Genomic DNA, 17,249 nt, shown 5'->3' on the forward strand with positions numbered 1-17,249 from the left:
CAATTCCACTAGTTCTAAAAATCTTTGCTTAGGTAAAAAAGCAAACAAAAACCCCACCCAAACCGCTCTGTCTCACTACTTAACAAGCCATTATGTACCCAGATGCCAAGGCTCTGCCACTGCATGCAGGGCCTGTGGCTCCTCTGCTGGGAAGGGGCTGTGCTCTGCCAGGAGCTGAGGTTTCATCTGCCCGCAGCTGCATTTTCCCACTCTGTGGCAAGTGATAGGACGCTGCACTGCCCCAGGCTGCCCTGCTGCGGCTCTCCTAACCAAGCACCCTGACCACAAATGCTCTGCTGCAGCCACTCTCAGGCCTCCACAAGGGAAGAGGTGGTTCATTCCCCACTTACCTCATGCCAGAGGACCCAGCCTTGCCTCTGGAGAGTGGGAGCAGAGATAGATGATGCAGAGAGCAGGGACTCCCTGAAAGAAAAGGCTTTAACTCCCCTGACTGCAAGGCAGACCCACCTGGCTGCATGCAGATTCTCCAGGGCAGCAGGCCATACCAGGATGGAAACATCTGTGCCAGGACATCAGGTGTTAGCTTGGTGTGCAACAAAATCCAGGACTATGTTCCTGCATCAGCCAAAGGCAGGTGTTTGCTTTGAAAGTCCTGCTCTCCCTTACAGCCCTGACCACTTCCACCTGCAATGAGTTTGTTTGGGGGACGGGTCTCTGCTCCAAAGCCTCAGCAGTCGTATGACGTCCACGCCAAGACACGAGTCTAGGTTACTTACACACCTTATATTCTTACCAGAGCCTGGATTTGGCAGCAGGTTGGGTCTGACCCTGCAGCCTTTGGATGTGACTGGTTTAGCAAAGAGGGAGCAACCCTGCCCTCACTGGGAACGCCACCCCCTAAGGCCAGCAGGGGAAGACAGGTCGATGACCCAGCCAAGCCCTTCCCGCAGCCAAGGGAGAGAAGTGAGGTTGAAAGCTGGCTAATGAGGTTGTGTACCATCTGCTGGGCTCACCGTCTCCAAGCAACTGGACTTGGTGCTTCAGACACAAACCACAGCGCTCCTGCTCTCCCCTCCGCGGTTTATGGCTTCGCTTCCCTCCTCCTTTGTTCTTCTCCCGCAGAAAGCAACTTGGACCTCGCCACCAGCAGCCCGAAAGCTGACACCTTCCAGCTAACAAATGGTGCCTGTAGCCTTGACACTGACTTTTAATTCCAACCCAGATGGCCAGACGATGGGTCAATAGAGACAAAGCGGGGCAGGGGCACAGGCTCCCTTGAGCTCCGATTAGCATTTTAAATCACTCAGAAGCGTCGGGCACTGTGACAACCGAGTAGATTTGAACCCGGCTTACAGGCAGCTCTCTACTGGGGTGTGGTGGTGTATCTTTTAAAAGGGTGACTGGGATGAAAGTATAGAAGCCCCATAGATAACACTGACAGGAAGGAGTGATGGATTAACTGCACAAGTGTAGCCTCCACACAGGAGGGTGAATGCACTCTTCATGTCAGGAGACTGGGTAGAGACACCAGCTGCAAGATGCTCTCTGGTGCCTTTATTTGACACTGGGGAGACTGTTATAAGAAACCTCTGGCTGTTTTCTGTACCCACCCACTGCTTAGAGGGTGTGAAAAAAAATCACAGAGAAAATACAGTTGGAAATTGTATTGTTCTGGTAATTCAGAAGAGAGACCCGAGACTGGAGCAGAGGGTGCATGTGCCAAGACAGCATAGAAAGAGAAGCCCACACCCCACATTTGGTGGCCACAGCAGCTCAGGACAGGGGGCCCCAGTGCACGTGTCTAGAAAAAAAACCAACAATGCCCAAGGCTAATAAACTGCCACTCCCAATTACCGAGGATCATGATGAACGCCCTCCCCAGCACTGGCCAACTTCAAATCAATCACCCGTCAGGGGCATCAGCTGTCCTGTCCTGGGTGTCTGCCCAGGCTGGGGAGCAGGGGACACCATGGTCCGCAGGAAGCACTGCCCTTCAGCCCCTCACACCATCAACACATTGACCAGCTTGGTATCTGTAGCCTCAGAGCCTGGAACATCTTATGAGGAAAGACTGTGGGAAGGGGGGTTGTTTAAGCCTGGAGGAGGTGAGCCTCTAAGGGTTGATCTCGTCATCACTTTTAAGTACCTAAAGGGCGGACGTCAGGACAGGGCAACATGTTTTTTTCTGTTGCCTCCAGTGACAGGACAAGGAGTAATGGGCACAAGTTGGAACAGAAGTTCCACTTAAATACAAGAAGCTTCTTTCCTTTTCAGGTGAGGGAGCCCTGGCACAGGCTGCCTGGGGAGGGTGTGGAATCTCCATTGGAGATTTTCAAGCCTGCCTGGACACTGTGTGACCTGATGGAGGCGAACCTGCTTTAGCAGGGAGTTTGGACTGGATGATCTCTAGAGGCCCCTTCTAACCCCCACCATTCTGTGATTCTCTTCTCCAGTCCCACCTGAATTTGGGCACAGGGGACTTCTCCAGTAAGCCAAAGCCTCTCCTCAGGGCAGCCATGTGCAGGCAGCTGTCCCCACGTGACCCAGGACCAGGCATGGGACACCCTTCCCTTCCCTTCCCCTCCCAGCTCTCCTGGAGCCAAGGGCCCGGCCCAGCGCCTGCCAGAGTAGGTTGCACGGGCACAAGAACAAACCACGAGGAGCCTCTTTGCAATATAAATTTGTTTTTATTGAAGCAGCAGTCACATGACCTTGCATCTAGCCTTTAGGATAGCGACAGAATGGATTCGGCCAGGTCAGCCAGCCAGCCCAAAAAAAAAGGAGTTTTCTTTTTTTTTTTCCTTTTTTTTTCCCCTTTTTTATTTTTTTCCCCCTTTTGCACTAAGAAGAGACATTTCATGTTTAATACAGACATTATCCAGTACCGGAAACCCAACTCAGAGATAGCTACGTGCTGATTTGCTGGAGGAACGGTCCACTGGACGTGGTCTCGACAAACTTTATACAGATCACCACCAAATAACATTACTAATGGGATCAAATGGTTTGAGAAAAGAAAAACAAAAAACCAACCCCAAAAAATTAGGTAAAACAAAAAAAAAAGAGAGAACAACCCAAACAACCATGAGTGCAGGATTCAAAGCCAGCAGTTTACACAGGTTCTTCAGTTCATATCCATAGGTGGACGGTAAAGGGAGATCGGATGGTTTTAAGTTTGCAGTGTTGATGTGTGCCAGGGTTCCTCTCTCCATCAAATCAAACGGTTACTAACCACAGACAAGCTGGCACCTCTTGAAAAACAGTGTGGAAGAAACACAGCCTGTCTAAGAAAACATGCTTATTTCCCCCCGTGGTTTTCCTTATTGTTACAAAGGTTCACATCCACCTACAGTTGCGGAGTGGCAAGAGGCGTGAGGGCAGGGAGGGGAGCAGAAGGGAGGGAGCAGGGGGGGAGGAGGAGGAGGAGGAGAGGAGGAAGGGGCAAGGGGTTTTTTTTTGTTTGTTTGTTTTTTTTGAAATAAAGACCACACACTTGGTATTTTTTTTTCATTTTTTTTTCGTTTTCATTTCCAGGCTAACCTACTTTTTATTTAATGCAAATTACAGTACCAGTTAACTATTTCCGAACCGAGTCACACAGAACAAAACGTATTTACAAGGGGCGAGGTGGGGGGAGGGTGGGGAGGAGGGAGGGAGGGGGGGAGGGGAAATAATAAAACATTAAGCATACTTTCCACAAAAAAAGTTTATATTTAAAATGAAAAAAAAAAAAAATCAGTCACAGAGGCATTCAAGTAGTAATAATGTTATACAGGTTTTGCTTTTTCCTTTAAATCAAGACAGATTTGCACAAGTGTATGCAATAGTTTGTATACAACCCACAGTCCTTAATATATATATATATTTTTTTTTATTCTTTTTTTCTTTTTTAGATTTCTGCTTTTAGGATGGAAGTGGTCAACGCTAATCGGTGTGTACAGGCCCAAGTGATCCATCAGCAACACGGTAATGAACGCAAATTTTACAGGCAAGCAAATTATATATATATAAATATATTTTATATATATATATATTAAAAATAAACTGAGAAAGACCAACACAAGGAAGCTACTTTTTCTCGAGCTAACCCCTTAGGTACTGTTTTCCTTTCCTGTCGTTTTGCCGTTATTGCGGTGTTGCAAAACGAAGCCAACTACCACCAGAACCAGCCGAGAGAGCCCCGTGGGAATCGGCTGCCACCACCCCGGGGGTACCCACTGGCAGGCTCCAAAAGGCAGAGCCCAGAACCAATACCCTAACTGTGCTTCCCCCTGCCCCCCCCCCCCCACCGGCTTTTCCTTTTCATTCTACCCTCCCCCCCCTCCCACCCCGTGGTGGCCGAGGTTCCTACTCACAGGAGCACTGAGTCTGATGGGCTGCTTGGCTTCTACTTTCCCAAGTACTGAAAAACCGGGGCAAGGGGTGGGGTGGGGGTGGGAAACTTTTTAAGTTGCGAGTTGCAGGCACCTGCCGTTATTTTTTAGGTAAAGCTTGGCTTTGAAATAAGGGCAACAAAGCATTTGGGGATCTCCTACCAAACAATTTTCTTCTGCAGGTTATTATTTTTGTTTCTTGGTTTCTATTTTGTTTTTTGTTTCCCCTACCAAGTTGATAAGTTTAACGTTAAAGAACACCAGCATCTTGAGGAGGTGTCCGTCGGGGGAGAGAAAGAGAGAGACTGCGATCGAGGCCGGCTCAGAGACCCACGCCAAGGCAGGGTTGACATCAAGGACAGATCAAGACCAAGACCAGACTTGGTTTAAAAAACAAGCCGGGAAGAGAGTTAAAAGAAGAGAGAGGACAGCTCTGAGCGGACTGTCGCCAAAAGCTTGGCATCACTGACCTTCGTGTCACTAGAAAGAAAGCGCAGCCTCTGCTTCACTGGAATGAACACGAGATGCTTCGAAATAAAACAGCAACCTTTGGTTTGGTAAAGAGTTAAGTGTTTTCCCATTCAAGACAATCTTATGTGGAATACTAACAAGGTAGTAAAACACAAGCAAACTAGTTTTAGAAACAAGGCCTTCGTGCTGGGCACAAGAAATCAAGAGTCATGTTAAAATTATCATCTCAAGAAAACAAAAGTGACATCGGGAAGGGGCGTGGTGGGAGGTGGCAGGGAAAAACAACAAACCAGGGAGAAGAAAGGGAACAGAAAGTCCCCACGGGCAGAAGAAACCACCGCGGCCTCCTCCAGCGACACCCTCATGCCTACCGGCTGCGAGGGCAGCACTCCCGCGGGGTTCCCTCCTGGGGGGACTTCCCGCTCCCCCGGCACAGCCGCAGGGATGCGGGCCAGGGCCCAGAGCCTCCCAGAAGCTGCTGCCGCCCAGACAGGCGTCTGGGCACAGGACTGGGGGGAAGAGACGAGCAAAGTCTAAGTGAGCTGCTTTAGGGCAAGTGTCTGAGCGGGAGGAGGAGGAGGAGAAGGCAGGGCGGGCAACTTGGAGACAAACCAGAACAAAGCCACGGCTCCAATGAAATGAAATGAAATGACGGTGGAGACGGTTTCCTTTCGTTCCGCTACTGATCAGGGTACCATCGAAACCTTACAGCACTCAAAAGAGTTAGAAAGCGGGGCGTGGAGGAGGGGGGAAGCAAAGATGCAGGTTTGGGGTGGGAGACGTCGTTAATAAAGGATGGGGGGTGGGGTAAGGGGAGAAGGGAAATAAAATTCAAAAAATCATGGAAGCGAAGGCACTCCAAACTATATAGATACACTATACATCGCTAGAGTTATTGTTACAATAATACAGGCCGGTACCTACTGTACAGAGTTAAAACTATATGGCTTTAAAAAGCTCGTCTACATTTTGTCTGATTATTAAACAGAATCACTGCCCTGAACGGTAACTTTTTGCTCATTAATAACAGTTCCTGGGTCCACATATTTACATACAAAACAATAAAACTCAAAAAAAAAAAAAACCAACCAAAAATAATAATAATGTACAAAGCTTGAATTTGGTGAGGAGCTTGGTGCTGCTGGGTGGGTTTTTTTTGTTGTCTTTTTTTTTTTTTTGCTTTTTTGTGTGTGGTTTTTTTTCTTTTTTCTTATTTACAAAAAAAGGTTATTCAAAGACCTGGATCTAACTTGTATAAAAGAGTGTGTGATCCTGCCATGATCCTTGAAAAAGAAAAAAACCAAACAAACCCAAAACAAAACAAAAAGAAATAAAACCAGAGGGGTGCCCCTGACCTTCCCCCCAGCCTAAAACATACACACACACACGACACATACAGACGCCAGAACAGTCACAAAAACGGAGAGAAATGCTCCTAACTCCCTCTGCCAGTCTTCCACAAAAATGAATTAAAAAGAAAAAAAAAAAAGAAGAAAAGCCACATTTCCTGGCACAAGCAGCAATTTTTCTTCCATTTTTTAACTACTTTTTTCAAGGCCCGTTCTTTTCTGCCTCCAAATAACAGCGTCTGTTGTGGTCAACGCCTCAGCGGCCTCGCCCGGTGCGGCGGGTCTGTACCCTGCCACTGACCTACTTTGTGAGTCTCCTGCCTCTGTTTGGATCACTGGGTCAAACCAAGCCCCTTCACTTACCTTTTGAGACACTGACTAGCTGAGCTCTCGCATTCAGATGCTCTTGGGCCCTTTCTATTATTGTGGCAACATCAGGATTTGGAAAGCCTGCCGTTTCTAAACATGGGTGTGCTTTCCTTTGCAGCCAGCCAGAACTGAACAATGGCAAAAAACCCCACAACCTAAACCTTTAAAACCTTTCTTCTCCTCTTTTGTTTTTGCCCCTCTGTGTGCCCAAGGGGTATAGCACGAGAGTTTATCGTCACTTCACGGTAGGTGCTCACTCGGCCTCTTAAAACAGCTCCCGTCTCCCCAAAACCCCGCTGCATTGTCAGGCAGGAGGGAGAGGACAGGGCTTTTCATCAGTCAACTCTGGGGCTGCCAAGAAACAGTTTCCAAAAAACCCAAAACCCCCCACATCAACGGCACAAAAGGTTCAAGAGGAAACGCACCGAGCTCGTGAGCAAAACGCCTGCTCTGCTGCCCAGGCCGCGGCGGCTGAGCTTGGCCAGGCCGCAGCGACCGGCCACCCACTCCCGGGGGCCGTGTGAGGGGCCGCGCGCCTTCCCGAAAAGCAATCGCTTGCCTGACAGGTCTGTGGGGTCTGACAACAGCTCGGTAAGCACCAAAGGCGACTGTGGTTTCTCCGAAGGAGGGTTAAGGCCAGGGGCGGGCACCAACTGCGAGCGGAACCTACGCCAGGAGCAGAGGTCTCCTGAGGCCCCTCGTTTTGCTACGCCGCGGCCGCGTCTGGCCGCTCGCCTGACCCTTTCCCGAGGGATATTGCTTTGACTTCAGGAAGAGAGACGCGGGGGGATGGATGCTTCAGGCCACGCGTCGCCGCTGCGGGGAGGGAACCTGGACCCTGAACGGATGGGACGGGGCTACGACGAGCGTTCGCCTCACGCTTCGGTCGGACTGTTTCGAGATTGTAGACAACATAAAAAAAAAGCAGTATTGTATCTATGTATACATGTATATATTTATATAATATATATACACACACACTCAATATATAGCCAGCTTTCCTACAAGTCAGCAGGTACAGAGTACTGTCGAGAGCGCTCGGATGTGTATTTTATTAGTATTCTACCGATGAAAAAACATCACGGCGATGTGGCGACACGCATCAAATAAATAGAGATCGGGGGGAAAAGAAAAAACAAAAGTGAGGGGTTAAAAAAAAAAGAAGATGAAATTAAATACAGATTCTAGCCGTGGATTTAAAATCAGAACTATCGGAGAGAGGGTGGCATCCTGCAAGTTAAAACTGCAGTTAAAAACATTACAAAATAAACCAGTAGACTGTTAACAGTTCACATTATAGACCCCGGTGTCCTTTGCCTGTATGCACCTTGGGAAAGGGAAGCCTGTTCAAACTGAGAGCCCTGGGCTCTGCGCAGGAGGATGGGGTGGGGGAGAGGGAGGGAAAGAAAAAAAAAAGAAATAACTAACCAAACTTTCACAGTGGCCACTTTGCGGAAAGCCCCTCGCCATCCCTAGCCAGGCCCCCCACCCCTCCAAGGGTTTTGTTCATCTGCTCTTCTCTGCTGAAGACGGGAGCCGACCAGCTGCCCCTGCCAGCTGCCTCGCCCTCACCCTGCCCCTGCCTCAGCCCTGGCCTGTGAGGAGGCGTGGGGGACAGGGGCTGCTTGGGCAAAGCTAACCGCTCATATTGGCGTATGTGTGTGTATTATATTATACAGAACCCACTCGGTGCAAGACTTTTCCCATAATGAAGCTGCAGGTTTCTTCATCGCTAGCACTGATTTTTAAAACAAAAGGCTTCCAACTAGCGGTTCAAGCCTTAGACACACGGCAACCCTCCCCCCCCACCCCAGTAAACTATCTTCCTACCACATCACCCACTCCTCACACCGAGCCAGGGCAGCTCTTCAGACAACCTGGGATATGGATTCGCTGACAAGGAACGCTGACCTCTGTTGAATGACCCCTGCCAAGCTCCCGACCAAATTCAAGCTGTGCACTACATCAAAGTCCAAAACTTCACTTAAAAAGAAAATAAAAAAAGAGGTTAAAAAAAAAAAAGAAAAAGAACTTCAGCAGAGAATGAGGTTTGGGGTTTGTTTTGCTTTGTTTTGTTTCCTTCTTTCTGTTGTGGGAGGGGGCATGAGGCAAGAGTCCTGGTTCTGAAGCACACAACAGCAAACTTCCAACATGAAGAGATTGTCGAGGGGAGAGACATTGGTGTGTTGTATTGCTCCGCTTTCCCTCCTCCCCCCACCTAGTCCCCTGCCCCGGACACCCTGCAGAGTGAGAATACAATGAAACTGGTTTGTATTTATAGATATTTTACAAGGTTAAATAAGAACAACAATAATAATAATAAAAAATTGAACACTAAAATGAACAGGTTGGTTTGTTGGGGTTTTTTTTTTGTTTGCCTTTTTTTTTTTTTCCTCTTTTTAATTTTCTTTCCAAATGTGACCAGTGTTGCTGAGCAAGACTCAAATTACTGGTGATTTTTCCTGTGCAGCTGGCTGCTCGGTACCGGTTCAGGTGGAGTTGGAGGCTGATGCTGTAGCTACACTATTGGTCTGAACTCGTTCTCCTGCATTAACATCTGCAAATGACAGGCGAGAGGAAGAGAGAGAGAAAAAAAACACAAACAAACAGCATTACCTCCAAAATACAGACACAACTGGAACAACAGCTACGGCATTCTCCACACAGGGAAACCTGCAACTCCCATCGAGATGCTGTTTGGTCAGGATGCTCTCCTGACTTCAGGGGGTACCGATGGAACACTTTAGTCTGGGTTGAGGGTGGGAAGATGGTCTTTAAGCAGGCCAATGGCAACCTCAAGGGCTGAGGGCTGGCAAGTGAACAAACACCCAGTTGGGCTCTGGCAGATTTTGAGGGTTGTAACGCTACCCATGTAGCGGCAAGGCGCCCACATGACAACCCAGTAACTCTGACTGCCAGGCAAGGCAAAGGCATCAACTATCTGCGGCCGCTAGAAGGTTCCACGTTGGTGCTGAAGGTTCATATCTTTAGGCCTTCTCGTAGCAAGGCTGCCTGTGAATTGTGTGAATGAGCGCAGACAAAGATCGTGACCAGTCTGCTTCCCTGGCAGGAACAGCTTGTGTGTCAATGTCTAATTCGTGCACTCGTTGCCTTGGAAAACATCTTTCAAGTCTACTGCCTTTATGCCATGGTTGCTCAACCAAATGGTCTCCCTCACTTCTCTGAGAGGGATAGAGCTCCACAGAGAGACAAGGCATCGGATCATGGGCATGCCCCAAAGCACATCCCAAGAAAACACAGTGTTTGCAAAGAAACACCACAAGAAAATTCATTGTGTTCTCATAGGCTGCGTGCATCAGGTAAAAAGACTTATTATCTCAGTACAGAAGAGGGCAGACTGGGCAAACTGTACACTTGAAAAGACTCGTGGAAAAAGGCTCATAAGAAGAAAGGATTGATTTCCTGACCTCAGACTGAAGGACAGTATGACTAGCATAAATCATAGGAAATATGAGGAAATAAAATTGGTGGGTGGTGGGGGTGCACTAACACTTCTCCATCCTGGAAGAGCTGTTGAGGCAAAGCAGCCTCACAAGGCTCAACAGTCCCCTGTTAACAAACCCCGCTCCTCTCCTGCTGCACGGACTGGGCCTCAGCTGCAAGTGCAGCCACCAGAAAAGGCAACACCAAAAATGAGAGCCTTGAGGTGGGCAGCACTTACCAAGTGACAAATTAAGTGATGTGCACAGACAATGGCAACAAAAATAGGAAATCAAACAAACAGCAGCACCCAGGAATACAGGGGACAAGTGGGAAGAGAGGATGATGCCTATTTGAACAGGAAATGCTGCAGAGTGTGTGTGGGAAGAAAGGAAAATCCTCCTGTGGGCAGAGGATGCCAGACAACTGCTATGGGAGCTTCTCATTCCCTTTCCTCTTGCCTCAAGCTAATTTGACCACTGTAATGAAGAAATAAAGCTTGTGCAGTTAAAGCACCAAGGCAGCATCATGACAACACCAATGTTATTTGGAAAGCCAGCCTTGCGTGCGAAAGACAACCTCCTACATGGAGAATTTCCCTGAAGGAACAAATCCCACACACATGCAGACCAACAATGACCATGGAAATCAAAAGTGACTCAACCTGGACAGCTAATAGTTTCCACACTTTAAACTCTCACCGTGCCTGACCTAGATTAAATTTCAGGTATGGATAATCTCCAGTTAAGGCAACATCTGCCGTGCCTGATGCGAGTAGTCCAGCTGGAGCCTGTACTGTTGGCAAAGGATTCCTCTGTATATGTACAAAAAGTGCTCGTATTTCATTTGCTGAAATGAAATATGCCTTTTGATCTCCTGTTCCCGAAGACAGATGAGGCCGAAGTCGTTATCATTACACTACTACTGAGCAGACATAACAAAAAAAAAAAGAGGGGAAGGAGCTACCTCATGTAACACATGTAACATATGCTCCTTTTCTACCATTACTCTAGTAGGGGAGTTCCTGAGCAGTACCTATGCCACGCGTTAAAAAGCAAATAACACAGGTGATGCAGCCCAAGACCGTTTACATGGTGCTTTTCACAACAATATATAAAAGCTAATCTGGGCTGGGATAGACTGCAGAGCCTGCTTAAGGCTGTACTGGCTCCAAACCAGCAAGAAAATGCAGTATTTTGATATTCCAGCTTGTTCCTTGACTCTGCAATGACAGGACATTTGGGGCTTGTTCCAGCATCTCTGCTGAAGCACCACAAAAAGAGTACAACTGGAGGATGACGTTCTCTGGACATTCACTTCCCCCTCCTCACTATGAGAAATCAGTATTTGGGCATAAGACAAAAAAATCTAGGCAACACTGCTAAAACATCTGCTTTGCAAAGCAGTGGTCTGTGTCACCATGGACATCCTGCTGGGGAGCAAAGGTAGGAACTGACATGCAGCTTTCTGGTATGGGATAGATGACCACACAGCTACTGTAGATTGAGGCTGGGGTGGCCTCTTAGTACTGAACTACCCCGTCTGACAACCCTGCCTCTGTGGGCAAAGAAACCACATCGGAAGCGGCTGACACTTAAGCCCTAAAAGTTCTTAAAAAGGGCAGAAGTATCTCTCTCCAATCCAGATGAACCTCCTCCAATTCAGCTTTGCCCTCTGAGGAATGCCTCAGCTTTCTTCAAGGGTATATGTCACTCCTTAGAAACACCCCTGAAAGGAAAGATGGGGCTACAGCTCAGAGACAGAGACGCCAGCTCAGTCTGAGAAAGCCCATTAGCACTAATGACAGCATCAGCCGGTTGGATTTGTAACGCTGACAGACCACGCTGCTCATCTGCAAAGACACAGAAACAAAACTGCCACCACCCTGGGAGTCTTCACAGGACAGCCGAGGAGACAGGTGGAAGGAGGAGAAAAGCCTGGTTTTTCCTGTTGTGCCTGCCTGTGGAGGTAGAAATCCAGCGCTCGGAGCAAAACTGGCGAGCATCAAACATCCAAGTTTTCCTCCTCTAACTCTTGTGGGCTCATCCCTGTGCTGAGCTTGCAGAAGCCCGAGAAATAGCCTGCCCTCTCTTCTCCTGGAGCTGGAAGAATTAAAAGTTTTCCAAAATTCCTTCACTGGGAACACCACGAAAGCACTAAATCTTATTTTATAGTGCACTGTGGTCTTTTTCCACTGTCACACACCAGCAGGTAACACCAACTCTAATCTGTTTTGTTGCTGAAAGTTCAGGCACACCATTGCATTTGGGATTACACGGGATCAACACGGCGGGACGCCCAAGACGATGACACAGGTGTCCCTGCTGGCACCACTCCCCTGCAGATGGCAAGGAGGCTCTGCCCATCTTAAGGCTGACTAACAGAAAGGGAACTACTGCTGCTGGCTGATCCATGAAGGAAAACATGTAGTCCCACAAGCAGACATGCATTCAGCTTGGTGTGCACCCCTCTCAGATGCTGTGGCTTCACAGCCATGGAATCCTCCTCCTCCTCCACCTAGATCAAGGCAGTATCCACACAAAGAAAGCTGCACTGTCATTTTTAGTCAATGGCCAACATAATTCACAGAAAGCTAGCACACTGTTTCAAGCTGAGGCAAATAACTCTCACCCTCCTTTTACTCCATTTTGCTTTAGACATGCCACTAATGTCACAGAATTTCTCTTGAACATTTAGGCAAATTTACTAATGCCACTGCAGCAAGGCTTCTTAAGTCTCACTGCAAAGCCCGTGAGCTGTACAGTGAGTCCAGCTTTACATCACAAGGGAACCAGAAACTTACCACAAATGCACTTTCCAAACACTCAGAAATTGCCTACAGTAATTACCCTACCTTGAAGACCATGATCCCAAGACTACCGTTGCACTGGGCTGCTGAAATCAACACCGCGAATCTATCAATTAACAAAAGTTTTGGGTAACTTTTAAAAATGCAGATGTGTGTTACACTCGTTAGCACACGGGTTAGTATTGCAGTCTTGATGAAGCCTGCACTGTTGATGTGGTGTGTTGAACAATCTTTCCATCTCTTAATACCACAGCAGTGCTAAGTGCCCTGGCAAACACTGCTTTGCTAGACTTCGGACAAATAAATCTCCTTTTTCTAGTTGCTCTCTAACTGTGACCCTGCCTCGGTGTGTCATAAAAAGAAGCACTTTACACCTCATAAAAAAGCTGAGATTCTGACATGGCTGCACACCAATATGATAGCTGTGAAAATGGAGTAACTGCTTGCAAGCAGGTAGCAACCACCCACATGGATTATCTACAGAGATAAACTAGGGTGTCACATCGCAGTCTCCGTGCACCTACGCCTCAAGCTTATGGAGCAGGCAACTATGCTGGACCGAACAGTGGACATTCAGCCCTTGGTACCAGTTCCGCTTGCTAAAGGGACACACAAGTTGCACACTAATAACGTGAAATAAGTACAACTTGCTTTGCCCTTTGAATTGCCTTGAGAGCTGTGTTTTCTTGCATCATCACCACTCGAAACAGGAGTTTCTGAACTTGTACTCCTCAGTTGCGCCAGCAAGCGTTGTGCTGAGAAGTCTCCTGCCTACTGGGATGCCATGGGCTAGCTGGGACAGTTGCTCCCATGCCCCTTTAGCAGTTACTGAAGAACTAGAAGTTCACTGCTGTGGGATGTGCAGGTAGTACAGAGAAAGAAAGGACAAAAAAAATCTCTAAGTGTAGCATCAGCATGCAAAGCACAACAGATTAACGTAACCTCATACTGGACCTAATCCTAAAAATCACAACTCTGATGAAATGCCCATCGCCTGCTGCGAGAACCACATGCGAGTAAGGAACTACCAACCAGCTGTGCTGCAGAAACCCAAAGCTGAGAGTTGCTCAATGCTGAACTTCACAATTTCTTTCCAAGCTGTAAGGATTTCTCTGGTTTTCTTTCTGAACTATCAACAAGAGGTCTTACTCCAGCTCGGTGCAGTGGTTGCAAACAGAGGGTTTATAAAAATGTGACATCTATAAAGGTGGGGTTTGGGGTTTTTTTTTGTTTTGGTTGGTATTTTGTTAGGTATTTTCGTTGGTTGGTTGGTTTTGGGCTTGCTTTTTTTTTTAAACATACTTCACATTTAGGACTCAGCCTAAAGCATCTCCCCTACACTTGAATTCTCAGAAAGTCCCGGGTGAAAGCAGGTTTCTTAACCCTATTAATTCCTCAAGACTTTTATCTTGGCAAAAAGAACTCTAACAGGCACAAGAGACATGAAGCAAAACAGTATTTTTCCAAAGGGCTTAAAATAATTTTTCGTGTTTGTATTTTGTAGGGTTTTTAAAATCATTTTTACTACTTCATATGCTTCCCCGCCCCCCACTCGTTGAGCAACAGATGCACATAAAAGGGAAACAGAGAGCACTACTATTTGCAAAATACTGCCAAGCGTCTGAAACAAACACACTAAATTCAAAAACAGCAATTTTGCTTTCTCCTGAATTCAGAGCACATAAATTGCTGTATCTTTTATTTACTTTTACCACATTATCATAGAAGCCTCATCTTTCAAACCTGAGTGCAGCTGTCTGTCCTGGAGTAAGAAAACACTTTGCATACAGCTCCAGCTGGACCAAATGCATCACATTTCAGGTCACTGGCACATCAACCTACAAATGCTTTGCTGCATTTGTTTCAAGAACGCCTTTTTAATTAGGGCTTCTCCTTATCAGCTATCTTGCACTGAGTCAGTGTCCTGCATCTCAAAAGGGGGTCACAGCCCTTGCCAAACGGGACTGACATGCACGCAGGGTACGTATGGAAGCACATCCATTTTACAGCCTGCCTTTGGTTGCCCAAGCCCCAAGACAGCTGCGGTGTGCTGACTCAGGGCTGACTCAGAGGAAAAGTGCATGTACTGCATCACCTCTGCCACATCCTGCAGCACCTGGGATTTTCTTTGGGAGTCTCCTAGCTGATATGACCCAGCTTTTAAGCTTTCACTGGAAACAGAATACACGATGGAGTGGCTACAGGCCAACAGTGAGCTTTTAAAAGGTTTCTGACAGAAACTTGAGAGAGAGCAAGAGAGGTAAAAAAGAAATTCACTCAGTGCTGGCCAAAACCCAAAACCATCTGCCTCATGCCCCAAGATGACACGAGCAAACTCTATAAGAAACAGCTGTAACTGCTTAGATGGGGCACACAGTGAGCACACTGACTGAACTCCCTAACTAGACGTTTAAGTGCTAATGCCTTTGGGGAAAAAAAATCCTCTCCATCCACACTCCACAGAGGCCATGCACTGAGCTAGCTTTTTCTTCTCTTCCCATGCATCACAAACCCATGCTCCAAGTCGGTATGATTTCAGACTGGCTGAGAGCTCAGAAATCAGGTGCAAACCAAGCTGCAAGGATTGCTAAAAAAGCAGGCGAGATCGTGATTTTTTAAACAGTGGAAGTCTGAACCAGAAGGACCAACAAACTTAACAGTCAAACACAGAGTTGAAGCACCCTGGGTTAGGATTTGGGTTGGTGACAGCTAGCACCCAAATGACCACCTACTAGGAAGGAGTTTCAGGTGATACTGGGACAAACTCTTCCTCCCCCTTTACCCCAAGGGCTGAGATGGCTGATGGGGCTCAGCAGAGGGAAGATGCCTGGGCCAGGGGAGCGAGGTCGGGGAGGGAGGCAGGCAGTTGCGTGTTCTCACCTGAGGCCGCTGTAGCGTTTGTAGGGGTTGAAGCAGCTGCTTGGTTCCGGGCATGAGCAGGGATGAGGATCGAAGCCAGAGATGGGTTACTTGACAGTTCTGGAGGGGAGATGGAACAAACAGAGTTAGCTCACTGTCCATGAAGAGCCCCGCATGCAGGTTCGGCTCCTTGGGTCTCCCCCTATAATAGCAACCTTGGGTGAATCGCATGCCCTTAAGCCCAAGGGCACATTACATTTTCTCCTCTGCTGGCCCACAAGAGGAAACCACAAGGACATTTGGCAAGGGAGTCTCCAGAGCAAGACTGTCAAAACTGCAAGTAGTGGTGCAAGGGAACGATTTACTACAGAAAGACAGCAGCTTGGTAGTTAGCAAAGAACCAGTCAAGTCTCTTCCTCATCAACAGCCTGAGAACACCATTTCCTTCTGAGCACTGGAAGGATTCCCCTCACAAACCCACTTGCAATCAGTCTCAAGAAGGTTGGTAACAGTGGTGCTGCTTTGGGTACTGGTTCTGCAGGCAAGCAGCTACCACAGTTGCTCCAAAAGCTTCAAGGACTTTTTGGCTCACTCAAGCATCACTTTCTCAAGGACCCGGGAACTAATCTCTCACAGCAGTCTTCTTGAGCAAGGCCAAGAAGAGGTGACATCTTTAAAAGCACACTGAAAGGCTAAGGGAATTGATCTGCTGGACAATTTAAACAAAATGATATAACCTTTCCTTCGGAAGGCATCAACCAAGGGGAAAATACTTCTGTCTTTTAGGCTCCAAGTCCAATATAGCTTCAGTATGTATCAGAACAAGAAACCGGCATCTCACAACTGTGGGCGGATTAAGGGCAACAGATGACAATCTTCTGGCACCTTTTCAAGAGAACCTAGTGCCTCACAGAAGGTGGGACTGAGCCGAGACAAGACGGGTCCTGTTCGTTTCAGAAACAATAGTGACTGGCTGTCTCTTGAGAAAGCAACATCTGGTGAAAAGGATGTGAACAGTCACCTCATGGAAGGAGACTGATGACTTCTGGAGCTCCAGGAAGTCATCTGGAGGATAAATGAGGACAGATAGTTTTTTATGTAAGACCTCCAGATAGTAAGGGCTGTACAGAAATCTCTCCAAATCATACAATGGGTTCAGTAAGAGGGTGTTGTACACGGTCTAAAATGATTCAGTCTCATTTTTAAGAGTCTATTTTTTTTCTGGGATCAGCAGTCTAGTTGGTCATCTTTTTTTTTTTTTCTCCTTAAGTTACATTAACTTTCTTTACTGCTGGGAGGGCAAGAAGCAGAAGACTCTCACCTGCTTACAAGCCCCTTAATACTACACCTTTTCAGATTGTGTTTCAGCACTTCTGAACACAAGCTCCAATCTAGAACCAAACAGAAGCTGCTTCATAACCTGCAACTCATCCAAGCTATCCTGTAACCCTCCATTCAGGTCCAAGCAGACTTTGCTAGTCCTTCTAGAAAGCCTCAATGCTCACAGCACTTGTGCAAATGCTAACCCTGAAATTCACATGGGAATAATTCTGAATTCATACATTCATAATGTAATCCTGTTATTACTGAGAATCTGCAGTTTCTCTCGCTCTTTTG

At 47.3% G+C, this 17,249-nt stretch overlaps 1 protein-coding gene across 1 annotated transcript in view; it reads right to left on the reverse strand.

The window, feature by feature from the left end:
- Window positions 1–3,652: 3,652 nt before the first annotated feature.
- GSK3B (glycogen synthase kinase 3 beta) overlaps window positions 3,653–17,249 on the reverse strand; it is a 155,858-nt gene continuing 142,261 nt past the window's right edge. The window contains exons 10-11 of the mRNA XM_062005361.1: window positions 15,654–15,752; window positions 3,653–9,080 (exon numbers count right to left, since the gene is read on the reverse strand). Coding sequence (XP_061861345.1) covers window positions 9,013–9,080; window positions 15,654–15,752 — 167 coding nt within the window. The 3' untranslated portion in view covers window positions 3,653–9,012. The remainder of the gene's footprint in view (window positions 9,081–15,653; window positions 15,753–17,249) is intronic.

This window comes from Colius striatus, chromosome 1, assembly GCF_028858725.1.
Source record: "Colius striatus isolate bColStr4 chromosome 1, bColStr4.1.hap1, whole genome shotgun sequence".
Classification (NCBI taxonomy): Eukaryota; Metazoa; Chordata; class Aves; order Coliiformes; family Coliidae; genus Colius; species Colius striatus.